This window comes from Aulonocara sp. 'chitande type north' Nkhata Bay, linkage group LG3, assembly GCF_057382095.1.
Source record: "Aulonocara sp. 'chitande type north' Nkhata Bay isolate Kocher_YH1m ecotype deep benthic linkage group LG3, A_spYH_male_GT1.1, whole genome shotgun sequence".
NCBI classification, from domain to species: Eukaryota; Metazoa; Chordata; class Actinopteri; order Cichliformes; family Cichlidae; genus Aulonocara; species Aulonocara sp. 'chitande type north' Nkhata Bay.
Genome location: NC_141346.1, coordinates 72,484,457 through 72,502,980, shown reverse-complemented (window position 1 = coordinate 72,502,980; position 18,524 = coordinate 72,484,457). Strand labels below are relative to the sequence as shown.

Here is an 18,524-nt window from a genome sequence, read left to right as displayed (position 1 = left end):
GTTTGATACTCGCCTCATTCACACATTTATACGAGTGTGTTTCCTCTTTTCCTGTGAGTTTATATATCAATGATATCACACTGTTAGTCGCTCACACACTTTCATTAATCTCACCTTCAGTGTCACACAGACAGGATCTGATGAGCTTCTTGTTCCTATAATGATAAAGAAAGCTCCTTTCAAACATGAAGCAGCGATCCAGCTGCTGTTGGCGGCGGCGATCCAGCTGCTGGTGGCGGCGGCGATCCAGCTGCTGGTGGCGGCGGCGATCCAGCTGCTGGTGGCGGTGGCGGCGATCCAGCTGCTGTTGGCGGCGGCGGCGATCCAGCTGCTGTTGGCGGCAGCGGCGATCCAGCTGCTGTTGGCGGCAGCGGCGATCCAGCTGCTGATGGCGGCAGGCCGACCTCAGTGATGAATCTGCAGACAGCTGGATCAATGTGACAGATCAGGAGGAGTGCAGGATTCATCCAGAGGAGTTACTACACCTTACTGACTGTGCTGATCTCACATTGACAGCAAGTTTGTTCCACAGTGTTGATGCTGAAACAGTGAAACACAGTCCTGTGTTTGAACCCTGACCTTTGACCCTGTAATGATTTTGTTGAGTCTGTGTTTCCACAGGCCCCGCTAGTTTAGAGACTCATTCCTCATGAAGAACGAAAAACACGACAGAAAATCTTCAACTGGTCTTCAACTCGCTAACGAGGGTCTTTGGTCAGAACCAGGCTGTGGATCTGTTTTAAAGGGTTAAAAGTGTTTACGGGAATTTTTAACGGTTCTTTCAGAAGCACATACGTCAGACACAGGGAAGCAGCAACACTGACTGAACACAGCTGTTAGAGGCTAAATTCACATTTTAATAATGAAAGTGGCTTCATGTGTGTGTCCATGGTTCCTCCATAGAGTGGAGCAGCAGAGCTCAGAGGTTCCCAGTGGTCAGTCTGCCCAGCAGCATCAAACACAGCTGGACTCCATATTTATGGTCTGTACATGTACAACAACTACTTTAATATTAATAATAATGCATTTATTTATAGGTCCCTTTCAGAACACCAAGGACTCTGTGGACTAAATGACCAAAAGAAACAAACTTTGAAATCAGACGGTGCAAATGTGATCACAGGGAAACGTTTTAAACATCGAGGCTTTAAACAAAAACCAAAGTGAAACAGTTTGTAGTCGAGATCAGTGGGAATGAAGCTGAATAACTGTTTCTTCAAAAACTTTGAGCAATAAATGACAAATATGATGGAAATTAGCAGCATTAGCACTTACTAATGATGTGAGCTGACACTCGGCTGTATTGAGACGACCACATTAGGTGGTCCTCAACTGTAATGGAAACCAGTGGATCCAGTCCAGTCGTGGCGACCTGTGGTGAGTCGATCTGAGCAGCTACTAATGGAAACAGGGCCATAGATGTGTTTGTGCTTAATAACAGTGAATCACATGAGTTTTACATTACAGTTAAAATCTCATGTTGTTTGTTAAAGTGTGCAGTTCAGGGTGTGTTACTAAAACACTTTCCAAAGACCCAGCCCCCATAAAAAGCAGCCAATCAGCTTCTAAGAGTTACACACCCACACATATCTATCAGGTTAACTCTGGTCTAACACACTTGGATTTAGCTTGAAGAATGTTCCTGTACGAGGACTGAAAATGATTTAATAAGCAGCTAATGTCCAAAGAACAACTTTGACACACCTTCATAAAACCTGCAGAGCAAAGAAAAACTAGCTGAAAGTCTGGCTGCTCTTATGAAAAGTACAGAGAAATTATGGGTCGCTCAACACTTGTGCACAATATAAGAGTTTAAATAAATCTAAAGAATAACTCAAAATCCTACAATCATACTGATAAAGTCATCTACAGCTAACTATCCAAGTGGATTTGTTTAAGACAGCTCCATCTGCTGGTGGCCCTCTGCAGGTGCATGAAAGGGGCGTGTTTATATTGAAAGTAGTAGAGAAAGTAAACCCCACGGGAAGGAGGAGGACTCTCAGCAGCTTCCAGCTCATATTCAGACATTTGACTTCTCACTGAAAGCAGCAAGTTTGAGTGTCTGTACCTTAGTTAGAAGAGATAACATGTCAGTAGTAATTAGAGTTGAGAACCTTGTAATGTAGTTTATTATTTTTATGGACAAGTCCAGTTTTTCTGTAGAGCCTCTCAAGTTGGTGACAGCAGCAGTGGAAGTTCACGTGTAAACCAGAGCAGCAAATCAGGTCCAAATGTGTTGTTCACAGTGAGTGGGATCATCATTGGCTGCTATGTTAACCTCCTGCAGCAGGATGTGTTTGGTCAGAGAATGGATAGATCACGAAGTCATTGTTGAGTTTAGGGAGACAGTAGACAGTTGGAGGAGGTTCAGCCAGTTGACACACAGTAGATAAAATAACTGAAGGCAGGAGCAGACACCTGTATGACTTTCCACCTCTCACATAGATTATTGTCCCTGGGCAGCGCCACAGGGCTGGTAGATGTAAACAAAGCTGGAGGAGAGGATTGATTCATCTGAGAAAAGTCACAGAGTTGTGTCTTGATGCTCAATCATCCAGGTACGTAAATCCCAAAAAGCTTGATTCTGTTCATCTGGATGTTTTCAGTGGGAGAAACGTTTCATCATCATCAGGTGACTTCTTCAGTCTCAGCTGACTGCAGGTTTCAATCTCATAAACAGGACATTTGTATGACTGAAACCAGCCCACTGAAGGAACAATGGGCTGGGAGGTCAGTTCATTGATCATTGGTACGCATATTGTCAGGACCATTGATCAATCCCAGATAGCAAGGAAACATTGAAACAATGTTGAGTCAATATCAGGTGATGTCATTGAATCAACGCTGAAGTGTGACGTTGACCTAACGTCACTCTTGCACCCTGTTTTAACGTTGAAACAACGTCAGGTTTTGATGTTGAATCAATGTTGAAACCTGACATTGATTCAACGTTATATTTTCTAATACTGTTGACATTGAACAATGTCAGATTCTGATATTGAAACACTGTTGAGCTATGGTGTTGATTTTCCACCTCTTTCGCACAGTTGCTTTTTATTAAAACAACAGTTAAATCATGACTGGAAATCTACCTCTCTTTATAGGTATTTTAACCAATACTAAACTACTGCATGTTTCCATCAATACTTCAACCACCTAAACACATAATTGTACTTATTCCTCAAATTGGACACCCTTTAAAAAAAACAAACAAATGTCTCACAATGTATCATGTCAATATTAATATCCTAAAATAAGAAAGTATTGCATGTGATGTAACAGAGAAAAAACTAAACAAAAAAAGGTCAATAGGCATGTTTCGTTTGCTAAATACTTTATTAAAAGACAGTTTCCTATTTACATTTATATGTTTCACAGAAGTTTGTAATTTTTTACTCTGGGATGGGGATGCATGATGTGCGTCCTGCACCACCCAAACGATCTGGGGCGTATCGGAGCCATTTCTGCACTGCTTGTGCAAAGACAAACTCGGACATAGAGTTTGCCCCTAACTGCTGCGTCAGGCCATCTAGGACAAAAATACACACACACAAACAAAAAAGTGAATTAGAGCACATGAATAAGCTCTTGTTAACTGTCTTTAAAACAAAATAAACATGGGGTCCTCGGGCTGTACAAACTACAACCCGAGGACTAAACAAGCCAAAGACCAAAGACTCCATCTCCAGATTAACCAGACATGAAAGTCTTGTTATTAAGAAGGACAAAGTAATATAGCAAAAAAACGGTAAAAATTACCAAATATGCATTTGCAGAGCGCTGTATCTTTAAATGCCCTTTTTTGCTTTGTCTGGTCCTTGGTTTTTTTCCCTGCCCAGTTTAGTACCGAGGCCAGCTCGTTTGTAATGGCATAAGCCATTACACGGCGGACTCGCACCTCCAGTGTGGTCCCTCCAATCAAGGCAAAGCGTCTCACCTATAGACACATTTTAAGAGATGGAATTAGCGTGTCTCATGTCTTTAATGTGTATGCAAGTGCTTGTGTGTTTAACCAACAGGCCGTTGTTATGTATTTAAATCACATCTGACAGCTATTACACTTTATAGTTACAAAGTGTACATAACCTTTATATACTTACCATTGCCTTATTTGCCTCTTGTGATTGAAGAGCTGGCTCTGCATTGTTTAGCTCCTCAATGTTGTGCAAGGGCAAATCCAGAGGCGGTACCCCAGCATCTACCGATTCATTGCAGCCGGTATTGCGGATGGCTCTGACCTCCTCACGGAGTTCGTTAACAGCTCTCGTCAGGTCTGACAGAAAAAGATACTTTTTTTTAAGTATTTAAGAATACAGACAACTTGTCAAAAGTTTCCTTGTGTCACACACAGATATGTACAAAGACACCAGACAGTATTTTATTACCTGGTATTTTCACTCGAGGGGGCTGGGGAAACCGTTTTTTTGTGGGCTGCTCATCCTCTGAGTCACTATATGTGTACAGGGGATTTGGTCTAAAGAAAAAAAGTTGAAAACGGTCATAAGTAATTACAAATGTGCTTTTGGAATATTTTTTCCTAAAGTTACAGTTTAATTTATAACAACACACACAGGAAACGGAGATGTGCAAGAAGGTACAGTATACAAGGAATTTTTGAAGTGCACAAGTGTACACGGCTTTGCATCTATAAAAAGTTTACAAGCTTCCACTTTTTGGACTATATTATGTGGTGATATTGCAGTATGGAAGCACCACAGATATGTATAAAAGACAAGATCATAAATTCTTAGCAATCAAAGATATGTTTGTGAAATAAAAAAAGTTTTACTTGTGCTTTCTTTTATGACTGATCTGAGTTTCAGCTTCGGACTGAAGGTCAGACGTATCACAGTGTTCACTTAGATATTTCTGAAGACTGCGTTCTGCTTCGTGAAATGTGTCTGGAAGTACAAACACAATGTATGGCCAGACATAAATTAGGACACGAAAAACTTGTTATTGTTACATTTATACAACACCAATCCAGATGATACCCACCATGGCTTATTAGAAGTCGGACTGGTGCATAGGTGAGCCATGTTGCACCAGGATGAACTCTCCTCTTTACTGTGGCGTGGATCCTGAATGTGTCTCACGGAGGATATGGAGGCCATGACAATTTCTCCCCTTTTATCCATGAACTAGGGACTATTTCTGTACCACCAGTGCTGAACTGCTCAATGCACTAGTCTTTCATTTTTATCTTTTTTTTAATTTGGAGTCCTTTTTTGCCCTGTCTAGGATAAACAGGAAACAGATAATTACAATATATTTAATAGTCACTACAAAACTTGATCTATTGATTGAACTAAATAATAAATAATAGCTTAAAATGTATATAGGCAACAATTACAAGCAAACCCGATAAAACAAACTCTTTTTTTTTTAACATACAACTGCATGTGTATGTGTAAGCATTTAAACACTGAAGATAATAAAATTAACAGTATTTTGTCTAAGTCTGCCATTGTAGGAATTCATGGCACCGAGACAAAAACTTGGCGCACAGTGTGGCATCAAAATAGGCGCACACCTTTGACGCCGCGTTTTCTCCGTCTTCCTCGTCCACACGTAAATGCTAAAACGGAGTTTTCGAAAATATCCGCCCTAGCAGGCGTCTTTAAAAATCTCAGTTTTCAGTTGATGAAACGCAGTTTACGTGTGGACAAAAGGTGCAAACGCAAGGTAGGTGAGCGTGCAGCGTAGAGTTTGAATTGAGTGCGAATCGAAGCGGGTGCTCTCCAATCATTAAAAGTAACAAAGTCATTGAACACATTTATACAGTTACCTTTACGTTTATCAATCATATATCACAGATTTACAATTTTTTGTAGTACTATGCTAAAAAGCAACTACAGAGCGAAAGTCTGGGTCAAGCGCCGAGGCGATGGCAAGAACAAAGGAACCCTTGAAGCGTTAAAGCTAGCTTTGTAAGGGAATATAACGGAAAAGTATGAAACGAAAATGTTTTCTTTGTTGATAGACTTTGTTCGCAGTGCAATTTATTTGTTGCCGGATTGTAAGATGAAAGTAGACACAATTTCGGGCTCCCACATTTTATCCGAAACTTTACATTAACAAGTTTGTTTGTTTTTTTTTTACTGTTATTCAAATGCAACCATGGAAATAACGAATAGAACAAAAGTCATTCATTCTTACCTTATACTAATCGTGGTGCAGTGCAGTGCATGAACTGATGCCTTCTCCGGTCAATTCCGCTGAGAGTAAATCTAATGTCCCGCTCTACTGTACAAGACAATGGTTACCTGGAGGGACGTACCAATGTGATAGGGGTGCTGCGGAATAGTCCAAGTGGTAGCAGCTTTAATTTCCCGCTCAACCATAAATTGATGATTTTTCAACGTGATTGTTGTCACCTTGTCAACTATAAATAGATCAACAATCAACGATGACAGAACAACAGTGAATCAATGTTATTTCAATGTCAGTGTCAGGTTTCATCAGTATTTCAATGTTGTTTCAACATTGGTTTTGTGTTGACATTTCAATCCTGACGATTCTGATGGTTCAGATGGAAAATCAACATCTGTTCAATGTCTCCTTGCTATCTGGGAATGGTTGTTGATCAATGGTCCTGAGTCCAGTTCACAGAGAGCTGGGGAATGGCTGCAATCACAGCATTGTAAGATGGTGACAGTTGTACCCTTAGGCCCCTCCTCCATTCAGAGATGGTCTTTTCACATAAATGGCCTCCTTGACTCCGCCCTCAAACCAGCGTTCACATTTACTCAGGACCTTCTTGATGTGAAGTTCTTCTGCTTCGCTGGCTGCTGTGTCTGTGGGGATGGTGTTTGTTCTGTGTTGTTGTGTCCTGATGACGCCCAGTTTGTGCTCCAGTGGATGATGAGAGTCAAACCTTAAATACTGATCTGTATGCGTAAACAGAGTGAACCTTTAAGACCAGTTGTCTGTACAATCAACTCAGTCACCTGAAACATCTCCAAGTTTCTGGCTTTGATCATCAGCCTGTTGGTAGTTCAGCTCTGAACACCAGTGAAATGTTTCTCCCACTGAAATCGCTGCATTCATATGAACAGCATCAACGTTTTGGGATCATGGAGTTGTGGACAAAGTCTCAGTTAATCAGATAAAGTCAAACCTATAATTGGTAAAGAGTTCGTGGATGATATGCCCCTTGATCGTAAAGAAGTGGATGTTGTGTGGACTAAAGTTCAGAGTGGTGGGTCATTCATAAAGTATTCTGTTCCAGCTGCTGGAGGACAACATCATCACTTTTGTGAAGAACGAGCTGAAGAAGATCCAGAAGGCTCTGAATCCAAATAAGCCCCAGTGCTTGGAATTTCAGAGGGAGGATGATGAGCAGAGGAGAAACAGCAGAGAGGCATTTGTGAAGATCACAGTGGACTTCCTGAGGAGAATGAAGCAGGAGGAGCTGGCTGACCGTCTGCAGAGACGTAAGAGGATTTATCTAAAGATTTAAGCTGCTGGATAAATGAGAGACTTGTGACACCAGTGTGTTCAGTTATTTTTCAGTGGGTCAGAAATTGTCATCAGCATTTTGTAAAATATGATTGTTAAAGTTGTATTTTTATTATTATTATTCAGAACTTCCAGCTGCAGTTTGTCATCGTAACCTTAAATCCACCCTGAAGAAGAAGTTCCAGTGTGTGTTTGAGGGCATCGCTAAAGCAGGAAACCCAACCCTCCTGAATCAGATCTACACAGAGCTCTACATCACAGAGGGAGGGACTGCAGAGGTCAATGATGAACATGAGGTCAGACAGATTGAAACAGCATCCAGGAAACCAGACAGACCAGAAACAACCATCAGACAAGAAGACATCTTTAAAGCCTCACCTGGAAGAGATGAACCAATCAGAACAGTGCTGACAAAGGGAGTGGCTGGCATTGGGAAAACAGTCTTAACACAGAAATACAGCCTGGACTGGGCTGAAGACAAAGCCAACCAGGACATCCAGTTCATATTTCCATTCACTTTCAGAGAGCTGAATGTGCTGAAAGAGGAAAAGTTCAGCTTGGTGGGACTTGTTCATCACTTCTTTACTGAAACCAAAGAAGCAGGAATCTGCAGCTTTGAAGACTTCCAGGTTGTGTTCATCTTTGATGGTCTGGATGAGTGTCGACTTCCTCTGGACTTCCACAAAACTACAATCCTAACTGACCCTAGAAAGTCCACCTCAGTGGATGTGCTGCTGATAAACCTCATCAGGGGGAAACTGCTTCCCTCTGCTCGCCTCTGGATAACCACACGACCTGCAGCAGCCAATCAGATCCCTCCTGACTGTGTTGGCATGGTGACAGAGGTCAGAGGGTTCACTGACCCACAGAAGGAGGAGTACTTCAGGAAGAGATTCAGAGATGAGGAGCAGGCCAGCAGCATCATCTCCCACATCAAGACATCACGAAGCCTCCACATCATGTGCCACATCCCAGTCTTCTGCTGGATCACTGCTACAGTTCTGGAGGATGTGCTGGAAACCAGAGAGGGAGGACAGCTGCCCAACACCCTGACTGAGATGTACATCCACTTCCTGGTGGTTCAGGCCAAAGTGAAGAAGGTCAAGTATGATGGAGGAGCTGAGACAGATCCACACTGGAGTCCTGAGAGCAGGAAGATGATGGAGTCTCTGGGAAAACTGGCTTTTGATCAGCTGCAGAAAGGAAACCTGATCTTCTATGAATCAGACCTGACAGAGTGTGGCATCGATATCAGAGCAGCCTCAGTGTACTCAGGAGTGTTCACACAGATCTTTAAAGAGGAGAGAGGACTGTACCAGGACAAGGTGTTCTGCTTCATCCACCTGAGTGTTCAGGAGTTTCTGGCTGCTCTTCATGTCCATCTGACCTTCATCAACTCTGGACTCAATCTGCTGGAAGAACAACAAACAACCTCCAAGAAGTCTGAAACAGGAGAATCTGCAGAGAAACACTTCTATCAGAGTGCTGTGGACAAGGCCTTGCAGAGTCCAAATGGACACCTGGACTTGTTCCTCCGCTTCCTCCTGGGTCTTTCACTGCAGACTAATCAGACTCTCCTACGAGGTCTGCTGACACAGACAGGAAGTAGCTCACAGACCAATCAGGAAACAGTCCAGTACATCAAGAAGAAGCTCAATGAGAATCTGTCTGCAGAGAAAAGCATCAATCTGTTCCACTGTCTGAATGAACTGAATGATCGTTCTCTAGTGGAGGAGATCCAACAGTCCCTGAGATCAGGACGTCTCTCCACAGGTTATCTGTCTCCTGCTCAGTGGTCAGCTCTGGTCTTCATCTTACTGTCATCAGAAGAAGATCTGGATGTGTTTGACCTGAAGAAATACTCTGCTTCAGAGAAGGCTCTTCTGAGGCTGCTGCCAGTGGTCAAAGCCTCCAACAAAGCTCTGTAAGTAAACATGTGATCAGGCTTTTATCTATAACATAAACAGTGTAATGTGTGATGGACCCTTAAAAACTTAAACATATTTATTTACATGATCATCAGCACTAAATACAGTATATTATAGTTAATGTTTGATAGCAGCAGTAAATGTCAGTGTCTTAGACATATATGGACTTCAGCTTTAATCAAAGTCATATCCAGAATCATCCTGTAAGTAAACTTTATTTATACAGCAGCTTTCACAGGTGAAAAACCACAAAGTGCTTTACAACAGAAACAGGCAATAAAAACACAGAAGATAAAAACATTAAACAGCAAACACTGAACATCATACAGCCTAAAACTAGTTAAAGGCCACTCTGAATACTAGAGTCTGAATAAATGAGTTAGTGCGACCAGTAACAGCCTTTAACTGGAAGATCTCAGATGTGAGAAGAGCTGTAGGATTGTAGAAAGTCAGAAATATAGACTGGGACTTAAAGTAAGGACTAAAACTTTAAATAAAGCCTAAAATGAACTGGTTACCAGTGTGAAGAGATTAAACTGGAGTAATGTCCAGTCTGTTTCATGTGCTGGTTAAAAGCCTCGCAGCATCATTCTGTACTGACTGAAGATGTTCAAAGACTGTGATGGAGCCATAGGTGATCAACTCCCTCATTCCTCCTCTGGTCTTATTGCTCAGCTGAAGAGGAGTTCACTTCTATATGTTACAATCAGCATCACCAGTACAGCTCCAAGGATCTGCAGCTGCTGGCAGATTCAATCATGCATGCTTGATTGTTTTTCAGTCCCTCAGGTCAGATGAAGTCATATTCTTTATGAATCAGCATAAGAAGTCAATAAAAATTCAAAGCAAATCAAGATAAGTGTTTATTCTTGTTTTAACAAATATATGAGCGAGAGGGACCTTTTTAGTCTAAAGTTATAATCATCTGCCACATTTCTAATCTCTTTACTACGTGGACTTTTAAAATATTTTCTGTTCCCCCAGACTGAGTCTCTGTAACTGGTCAGAGAGTTCATTTAACTTGTCATTTGATAACAGTTTGTTATCAAATTACAGTTTTTCAAATTGTGTTTTTATTTTGTTTTTTAGCCTGAGTGTCCCTGATCTCTCAGACAGAGGCTGTGAAGCTCTGTCCTCAGTTCTCAGCTCCCAGTCTTCTACACTGAGACAGCTGGACTTAAGTAACAACAACCTGCAGGATCCAGCAGTGAGGCATCTTTCTGCAGGACTGAGAAGTCCACACTGCAAACTGAATACTCTGAGGTGAGATCAAGATATTTGGGCTTTTCATCAATTGACAGAATTAACCAATAAGAATCCACTAAATGGGAAAAAAGTCAGTTAAACTTCTGTAATAGTTTTATGATAATTTAATGAGCAGAGAGTTATTGATCAATATGTCAGCTACTTTGGTGCTAATGCACTGCCCGGCACATGGAGCCCAATTGGCATTTGCAATAGAATACCAGAATTGATTGACCATTGTCAGTTAACAAATGTCAGCGTCATCCATTTGTGGACTCTCAGTAAAAACACAGGATTAATTGCTAAATCTAAAAACTCTTTAGTGCACCCTCATTGCAACTTAACAACAGTGTTTGTTTAATGTTTATCTGTCATTTTTCAGACTGAGTCACTGTAAGCTCTCAGAGAGAGGCTATGAAGCTCTGTCCTCAGCTCTCAGCTCCCAGTCTTCTACACTGAGAGAGCTGGACTTAAGTAACAACAACCTGCAGGATCCAGCAGTGAGGCATCTTTCTGCAGGACTGAGAAGTCCACACTGCAAACTGAATACTCTGAGGTGAGATCAAGATATTTGGGCTTTTCATCAATTGACAGAATTAACCAATAAGAATCCACTAAATGGGAAAAAAGTCAGTTAAACTTCTGTAATAGTTTTATGATAATTTAATGAGCAGAGAGTTATTGATCAATATGTCAGCTACTTTGGTGCTAATGCACTGTCCGGCACATGGAGCCCAATTGGCATTTGCAATAGAATACCAGAATTGATTGACCATTGTCAGTTAACAAATGTCAGCGTCATCCATTTGTGGACTCTCAGTAAAAACACAGGATTAATTGCTAAATCTAAAAACTCTTTAGTGCACCCTCATTGCAACTTAACAACAGTGTTTGTTTAATGTTTATCTGTCATTTTTCAGACTGAGTCACTGTAAGCTCTCAGAGAGAGGCTATGAAGCTCTGTCCTCAGCTCTCAGCTCCCAGTCCTCTAGTCTGAGACAGCTGGACCTGAGTAACTCTGACCTGCAGGATTCAGGAGTGAAGCTTCTGTCTGCTGGAGTGAAGAGTCCACACTGTAAAATGGAAACTGTCAGGTCAGGATTTAAAAATTTCCAATGATGATCACGTTAAACCTGATTTCTATTACTGCATAAACAGGAAATTGATTTTTAAAAAAGTCTTAATGTAGAAATTAGTGTCTGGGGTTTTTAGTGATATTTGTTCACTTTCTGTCTTTCATTTGCAATGAAATGTCCCATCTGCTCCTGAGTCCAAAATCTTTATTTTAGCAGTGCTTCATCCACCAAACCTTCTAGTTCGATTCCTGTATGCTGAAGGTTTTTACAGAGCTGTTTGTTCAGATATCAGAATTTGATTTTCAGAAACATTTAGTAATAAAAATATGATCAATTGATTATTTCTGACTGAAAAGATGAAATATATATTTGGTCATAGTGATATGACTCATTACCTCACTTAAACATAAAATGTAAACAAAAATTCAAAACAATAGATTAATACAAAACAGAATTTGACTGTTGAGCTTAAAGTGAGCTTGAATGTTATTCACTTCCTGTTTTATTTTGGTAGTTATCGTCTCTGGTTTTTACCCCAACATTGTCTACATTAGTTTCAGCTGTAGAAGGTTTTATTGACTGTTTGATTTGTCACTTTTTTTAACTAAAATTGTTGACTTATAAACTATTGCTTAAAATGTATTTTCATTAAAATACCGAATAATTTATTACTTTATCATCTAATTAGATTATAATTCTGTAAATAAGAGTGATAGTGTGGCCTGTGTGGGTTGTCTTCAGGTTCTCTGCTTCCTCCCACAGTCCAAAAACATGCATGCTGGGTTAACTGGAGATGTGTGATTGTGAGCATAAATGTTTGTCTGTCTAGCTCTGTTTCTACCTGGCTACATCACCGTTACTGATGCTGAACCAATAACCTGGTCTGGATCAGGTTATGTTCAGAGTTTTTGTTTAAAATCAGCTGAAGTGCCTCATTTTCACTGATTCTTTCATTTACAGAAAGCTTTAAGTGAGATATAGATTCAGTCATATGTTACTAATATTACTTTTAACCTGAGTAGCGAAAGTCCGCGGTGATCTGAAAATGATGTGCCGGGAGTTGTGCCGTTCTCTGCGGCTTCAGTGACCCTCGAGCTCTCGACTAGCTGGGTAACAAACGTCTCCGAAAACGTCGAAGCACTTTTGCAAATATGTGATATCTTCATAAACCGAGCAGATATTTGAAGTTTACACACCCACATTCTCGCCTGAAAATATGTTAAACGTTTATTTTGTGACCCAGGAAGATTAATAAGAGTAATTTTAAAACTTAGTAGCGGTCGCCATTACTGGAAGCTGGAGTTTGGCTGGGCCGCACTATGAATTCTGGGATATGGTGGGCCACGAAGGACACACCCGACCCATCCTTCAAATTCGGGGAAAGGAGGACGCATTTGTCGGCTGCATTCAGAGGAATTTGGACAGCCTTCGGTGCGTCGCTGTGACGTAATCGGTCTACAAATGTGTCCTCAGGAGGATGCAGCCCATGAATTTGGACACACCGAGCCTGCGTGCTGGTAGCACCTTAGCTACAGCTCGGGTGTGGAGGAGAAGCTGAAAAAGAAGGTTTTCTAGTTTGTAAGGAGGAAAAAACTGAGAGGACTAAGTGAAAGAGAGGCTGGAGAGTAACACAGAGCAGCAATGAATGCTGCTCACACAGTTTAGACAGTTTAGCATCAAATGTTCGAGTGAGTTAGCTCCCAGCTAACTAGCAGAGCAGCAAACTAGCAGAGCAGCTAACTAGCAAACCAGCTAACTGCACCCACAAGCTGCGACTGCGTCTTTCTAACAAGAGCATCAGACACTCAGACTGGTTTTCTTTGTGGATGATGATGTGTTCTCACACTGATCCTTCATGATGATGCTGCCATCCACCCACTGCTCCTGGTGTTGCCAATTCCTCAGTAAGGAAAATTGCTATTGGCTGTCCTAAAAGTCGCTGGAAGTCGCTAAATGATGTCATCGCCTAATTTGGATAAATGGTCATGCTAATGTAATTGTAACGTACGTTGTAGGAGAGAAAAATAACATCGTGGAAGAGACATAACGTGAGTAAAAAATGTCCTTGAATGCATTTAAATAAATAAATCATAGTTCTTTCTGTAACTATTACAACACTCTCACCACATTTGTTAACAATTCTCTCAACAAATGTGTTTTTCCTCGTTCTTTGTCATCCAGCTGCGACTTTAGGTATAAATGTGTCATAAACAGGATAAAGCAGTGCAGGTTCAATGTAATCAAACCTCAGACTGAGTTCAAAATCATCACCTGTCCCTGATACCACGTCAGCACCAGAACCATGATGTGTTTACTCACATTTAAAAAGGTGGAGGGCAGTGTGAATGGACTGTTGTCATTGGTCTGAATGTGCTTCTATAAACATGTGCTCTTCATTATTGATGTTTTCCTAATGAACAGAAAATGAGACTTAACAAAATCCTTCTGACTGTTGTTGGAGCAGGTTGGGTCCTGGGTTTGAGTCCCCCACTGAACCACAGGGGCTTCTAGCTTTGTTTCACAGTGTATGGTTTAAAATGGAGCACTGTAACAAAAAATAATTTCCCCCAGGGATCAATAAAGTATTCTGATTCTGATTCTGATTCTGATTATAGAACAACAAATAAAACCAAATCACAAAAAAACACATCAGACTTTGAGGGTTGAACCAAGGATGAGGAAGCAGACTCGGCCCCAAACAGCTGGATATATGGATGGTTACCAGAGCAACCACAGCAGTGTGCTCTCAGTATATTTAGTTGTATAAAGGTGTTTGTGGTGTGTTGCAGCTGAAGCAGCCTCATGTATGTTGACACAGGGAGAAAATAGTGTGAGGACACTGTTCACAGCAGTCACAGCTCGCTGCCTTCAACAGTCTCTTCCTTCCTTGTTTGGATGTCACTGATATCATCTTCTGCTCTCACACTGACCACCTGTTGAAGCTAACATGCTAACATGGAAGCAGCAGGTATGCCACCTGTGGCAGCTGAGGTCACGTGACCTGAGTGTTTGAACCACACGTTGGAGCAGCGTTTCCAAACATCTGCACTTCAGAAGCTCCAAAGTGTGGAAACGTCACTGTGGAGCGTCTCATCCCTATCTAAGAGATTTTCTTGCCTCTGCAAAGCGAAGCTTGCAAACAGCACCATAGTTTGTCAATCCCAACCAATCAGAGCGCTCCTTATGTCACGTCACATGACTCGTGTGTTTTCCTCTTTGATTAGCACCCAAAGAACTAAAGAAAGGCTAAAAGGACGTTCAGCCAATCAAATCCCTCCTAGCAACAGGAAGTCTAGAGAGGAAATGGAGCAGAGAAGGAGAATCACCAGTTTAAATGTCTGAGTTTTAAACTGGTGACCCTCTAAAGAGGCTTTTATTGACTCTTTCTGTTTTCTTTACAGCTTTTTTCACCATTTAAACTGTTTAATATCAGATTTAGAAATAACTTTTGGACAGTTTTTCTACATTTGCACTAAAATATGACATCAGTAATGACTTTCTGACTTTACGTTGGACTAATCTAACGACTCAGCCTGGCTATGTTGGACTGGGTGTGGCAGCAGCTCCCAGTTTGAGTTCAGGAGACAGACACCCTCTCTACTTTGAAGATCAGCTGCAAACTTTCCTTTTTGATAAAGCTTATAGTTCGAGCTGGATCAGGTGACCCTGAACCATCCCTTAGTTATGCTGCTATAGGCTCAGGCTGTTGGTGGACTTCCCATGATGCTCTGCTTTCTTCTCCCCTCTTTTCACCCCTGATGCTTTTATATGTCACTACTGCATGTCCTTAACTTTTGTCTCTCTGTTTTGTTCTTGTCTCTCTGAGCTCATCTCTTCTCTTTCCCCTCACCCTGCAACCAGTCATGGTAGATGCTCCTCCTGGAGCCTGTTTTCACTGGGAGGATCTTTGTGTCAAAGGGAGTTCTTCTTCCCACCATCACCAAGTGCTGCTCACAGTGGATTGTCTGATGTTTGGGGCTTTCTCTCTAATATTGGAGGCTGTTACCTTACACTGTTAAACAGCTTCAGATGACGATTGTTGTCTGTTGGGTATTGTCACTTATAAATAAAGTTACATTGAATGGATGTAAATGGATAGATGTTATTGTGACAAAGAGAAAACAACTGTTGACAGATAGATTGTTGTTTTGTGTGTCTGCAGTCTGTCAGGCTGTCTGATCACAGAGGAAGGCTGTACTTCTCTGGCCTCAGCTCTGAGCTCCAACCCCTTCTTCCCACCATCACCAAGTGCTGCTCACAGTGGATTGTGTCGCGAAATCTATCAATGTAGAGCAGTGAGACAAACCACGGAGGCCCCAGAGAAGTGCAATCAAACGATGAGTTTATTAACACACAGGAGAAAACATCAGCCTTCTGTCTTCTGACAAAAATACATGTTGTGGACACTTACAAAGCAGTGGGGTACACGCCCCCCCCCCCCCCCCCCCCCCCCCCCCTGGCGTCAATAACAATAGTCAGAGTAAAATATGTTCCAGACATTAGTCACACCGTGGCTCAGGGGGTGGGGAAGCGTATTTGTAACCGGAAGGTCACCGGTTCAATCCCCGGGCTCTCTGCCCTGGTCGTTGTGTCCTTGGGCAAGACACTTTACCCTACTTGCCTATTGGTGTTGGCCAGAGGGGCCGATGGCGCGATATGGCAGCCTCGCTTCTGTCAGTCTGCCCCAGGGCAGCTGTGGCTACAACCGTAGCTGCCTCCACCAGTGTGTGAGAGTGAGAGTGAATGAATAGTGGCATTGTAAAGCGCTTTGGGTGCCTTGAAAAGCGCTATATAAACCCAATCCAGTATTATTAATGGTACATGTTGTACATCTTTAACGGCTATAAACAGACACAGAACTTCTCTTTTCTATAACACCTTCCATACAAGGTAATAAACTTCAAGCCCTCAGGGTCTCTGGGGCTAATTATTGACTCTGGTCATCTGTTGCCAAGTAGAGTAAAATATAGTGAGACACCAAATGAGTTAAGGCCTCAGGCCTGACACATTCCTAGATTACAGTGGGGCAAAAAAGTATTTAGTCAGCCACTGATTGTGCAAGTTCCCCCACTTAAAATGATGACAGAGGTCAGTAATTTGCACCAGAGGTACACTTCAACTGTGAGAGACAGAATGTGGGGGAAAAAAATCCATGAATTCACATGGTAGGATTTGTAAAGAATTTATTCGTAAATCAGGGTGGAAAATAAGTATTTGGTCACCTCAAACAAGGAAAATCTCTGGCTCTCACAGACCTGTAACATCTTCTGTAAGACGCTTTTCTGTCCCCCACTCGTTACCTGTATGAATGGCACCTGTTTGAACTCATCATCTGTATAAAAGACACCTGTCCACAGCCTCAAACAGTCAGACTCCAAACTCCGCCATGGCCAAGACCAAAGAGCTCTCGAAGGACACCAGGAAAAGTATTGTAGACCTGCACCAGACTGGGAAGAGTGAATCTACAATAGGCAAGCAGCTTGGTGTGAAAAAATCAACTGTGGGAGCAATCATCAGAAAATGGAAGACATACAAGACCACTGATAATCTCCCACGATCTGGGGCTCCACGCAAGATCTCATCCCGTGGGGTCAAAATGATCATGAGAACGGTGAGCAAAGATCCCAGAACCACACGGGGGGACCTGGTGAATGACCTGCAGAGAGCTGGGACCAAAGTAACAAAGGTCACCATCAGTAACACACTACAACGGCAGGGAATCAAATCCCGCAGTGCCAGACGTGTTCCGCTGCTGAAGCCAGTGCATGTCCAGGGCCGTCTGAAGTTTGCCAGAGAGCACATGGATGATACAGCAGAGGATTGGGAGAATGTCATGTGGTCAGATGAAACCAAAGTAGAACTTTTTGGTATAAACTCAACTCGTCGTGTTTGGAGGAAGAAGAATACTGAGTTGCATCCCAAGAACACCATACCTACTGTGAAGCATGGGGGTGGAAACATCATGCTATGGGGCTGTTTTTCTGCCAAGGGGACAGGACGACTGATCCGTGTTAAGGACAGAATGAATGGGGCCATGTATCGTGAGATTTTGAGCCAAAACCTCCTTCCATCAGTGAGAACTTTGAAGATGAAACGAGGCTGGGTCTTCCAACATGACAATGATCCAAAACACACCGCCCGGGCAACAAAGGAGTGGCTCCGTAAGAAGCATTTGAAAGTCCTGGAGTGGCCTAGCCAGTCTCCAGACCTCAACCCCATAGAAAATCTGTGGCGGGAGTTGAAAGTCCGTGTTGCTCGGTGACAGCCCCAAAACATCACTGCTCTCGAGAAGATCTGCATGGAGGAATGGGCCAAAATACCAGCTACTGTGTGTGCAAACCTGGTAAAGACCTATAGTAAACGTTTGACCTCTGTTATTGCCAATAAAGGTTATGTTACAAAGTATTGAGTTGTATTTTTGTTATTGACCAAATACTTATTTTCCACCCTGATTTACGAATAAATTCTTTACAAATCCTACCATGTGGATTCATGGATTTTTTTTTTCACATTCTGTCTCTCACAGTTGAAGTGTACCTCTGGTGCAAATTACTGACCTCTGTCATCATTTTAAGTGGGGGAACTTGCACAATCAGTGGCTGACTAAATACTTTTTTGCCCCACTGTATATGTATTGTAAGCATGCATTGCAGTTATCCTTCTATGTTCTAGTTTCCCTCAGCATGTATCACCTGGACAGTCACGCCAGTGAAGCTTAAGACCCTTAATGAACCGAACATCAACTCAAAATAAGCACAAATATGCAATGTGTATGAAATACTTCTGACCGTACTTGCAATAAAAGTTAACATAA

The 18,524-nt window shown here is 42.0% G+C and overlaps 3 protein-coding genes across 3 annotated transcripts in view; 2 read left to right on the top strand and 1 right to left on the bottom strand.

Moving 5' to 3' along the window:
- LOC147336949 (protein NLRC3-like) overlaps positions 1 to 18,524 on the top strand; it is a 308,603-nt gene that overhangs the window by 289,522 nt on the left and 557 nt on the right. Inside the window, exons 6-8 of the mRNA XM_086287181.1 lie at positions 10,479 to 10,652; positions 11,017 to 11,190; positions 11,555 to 11,728. Coding sequence (XP_086143307.1) covers positions 10,479 to 10,652; positions 11,017 to 11,190; positions 11,555 to 11,728 — 522 coding nt within the window. The remainder of the gene's footprint in view (positions 1 to 10,478; positions 10,653 to 11,016; positions 11,191 to 11,554; positions 11,729 to 18,524) is intronic.
- Positions 285 to 9,389, top strand: LOC147336950 (protein NLRC3-like). The gene is made up of 4 exons (XM_086287194.1): positions 285 to 982; positions 7,232 to 7,436; positions 7,480 to 7,503; positions 7,603 to 9,389. The coding sequence occupies exons 1-4, from the start codon at positions 863 to 865 to the stop codon at positions 9,387 to 9,389; spliced, it is 2,136 nt and encodes a 711-aa protein (XP_086143320.1). The 5' UTR covers positions 285 to 862.
- LOC147336951 (uncharacterized) lies at positions 3,239 to 5,114 on the bottom strand. The gene is made up of 6 exons (XM_086265665.1): positions 5,021 to 5,114; positions 4,790 to 4,901; positions 4,386 to 4,474; positions 4,101 to 4,273; positions 3,760 to 3,937; positions 3,239 to 3,529 (listed from the first exon to the last, which is right to left on the bottom strand). Exons 1-6 carry the CDS (start codon positions 5,112 to 5,114, stop codon positions 3,393 to 3,395), a joined length of 783 nt encoding a protein of 260 aa, XP_086121791.1. The 3' UTR covers positions 3,239 to 3,392.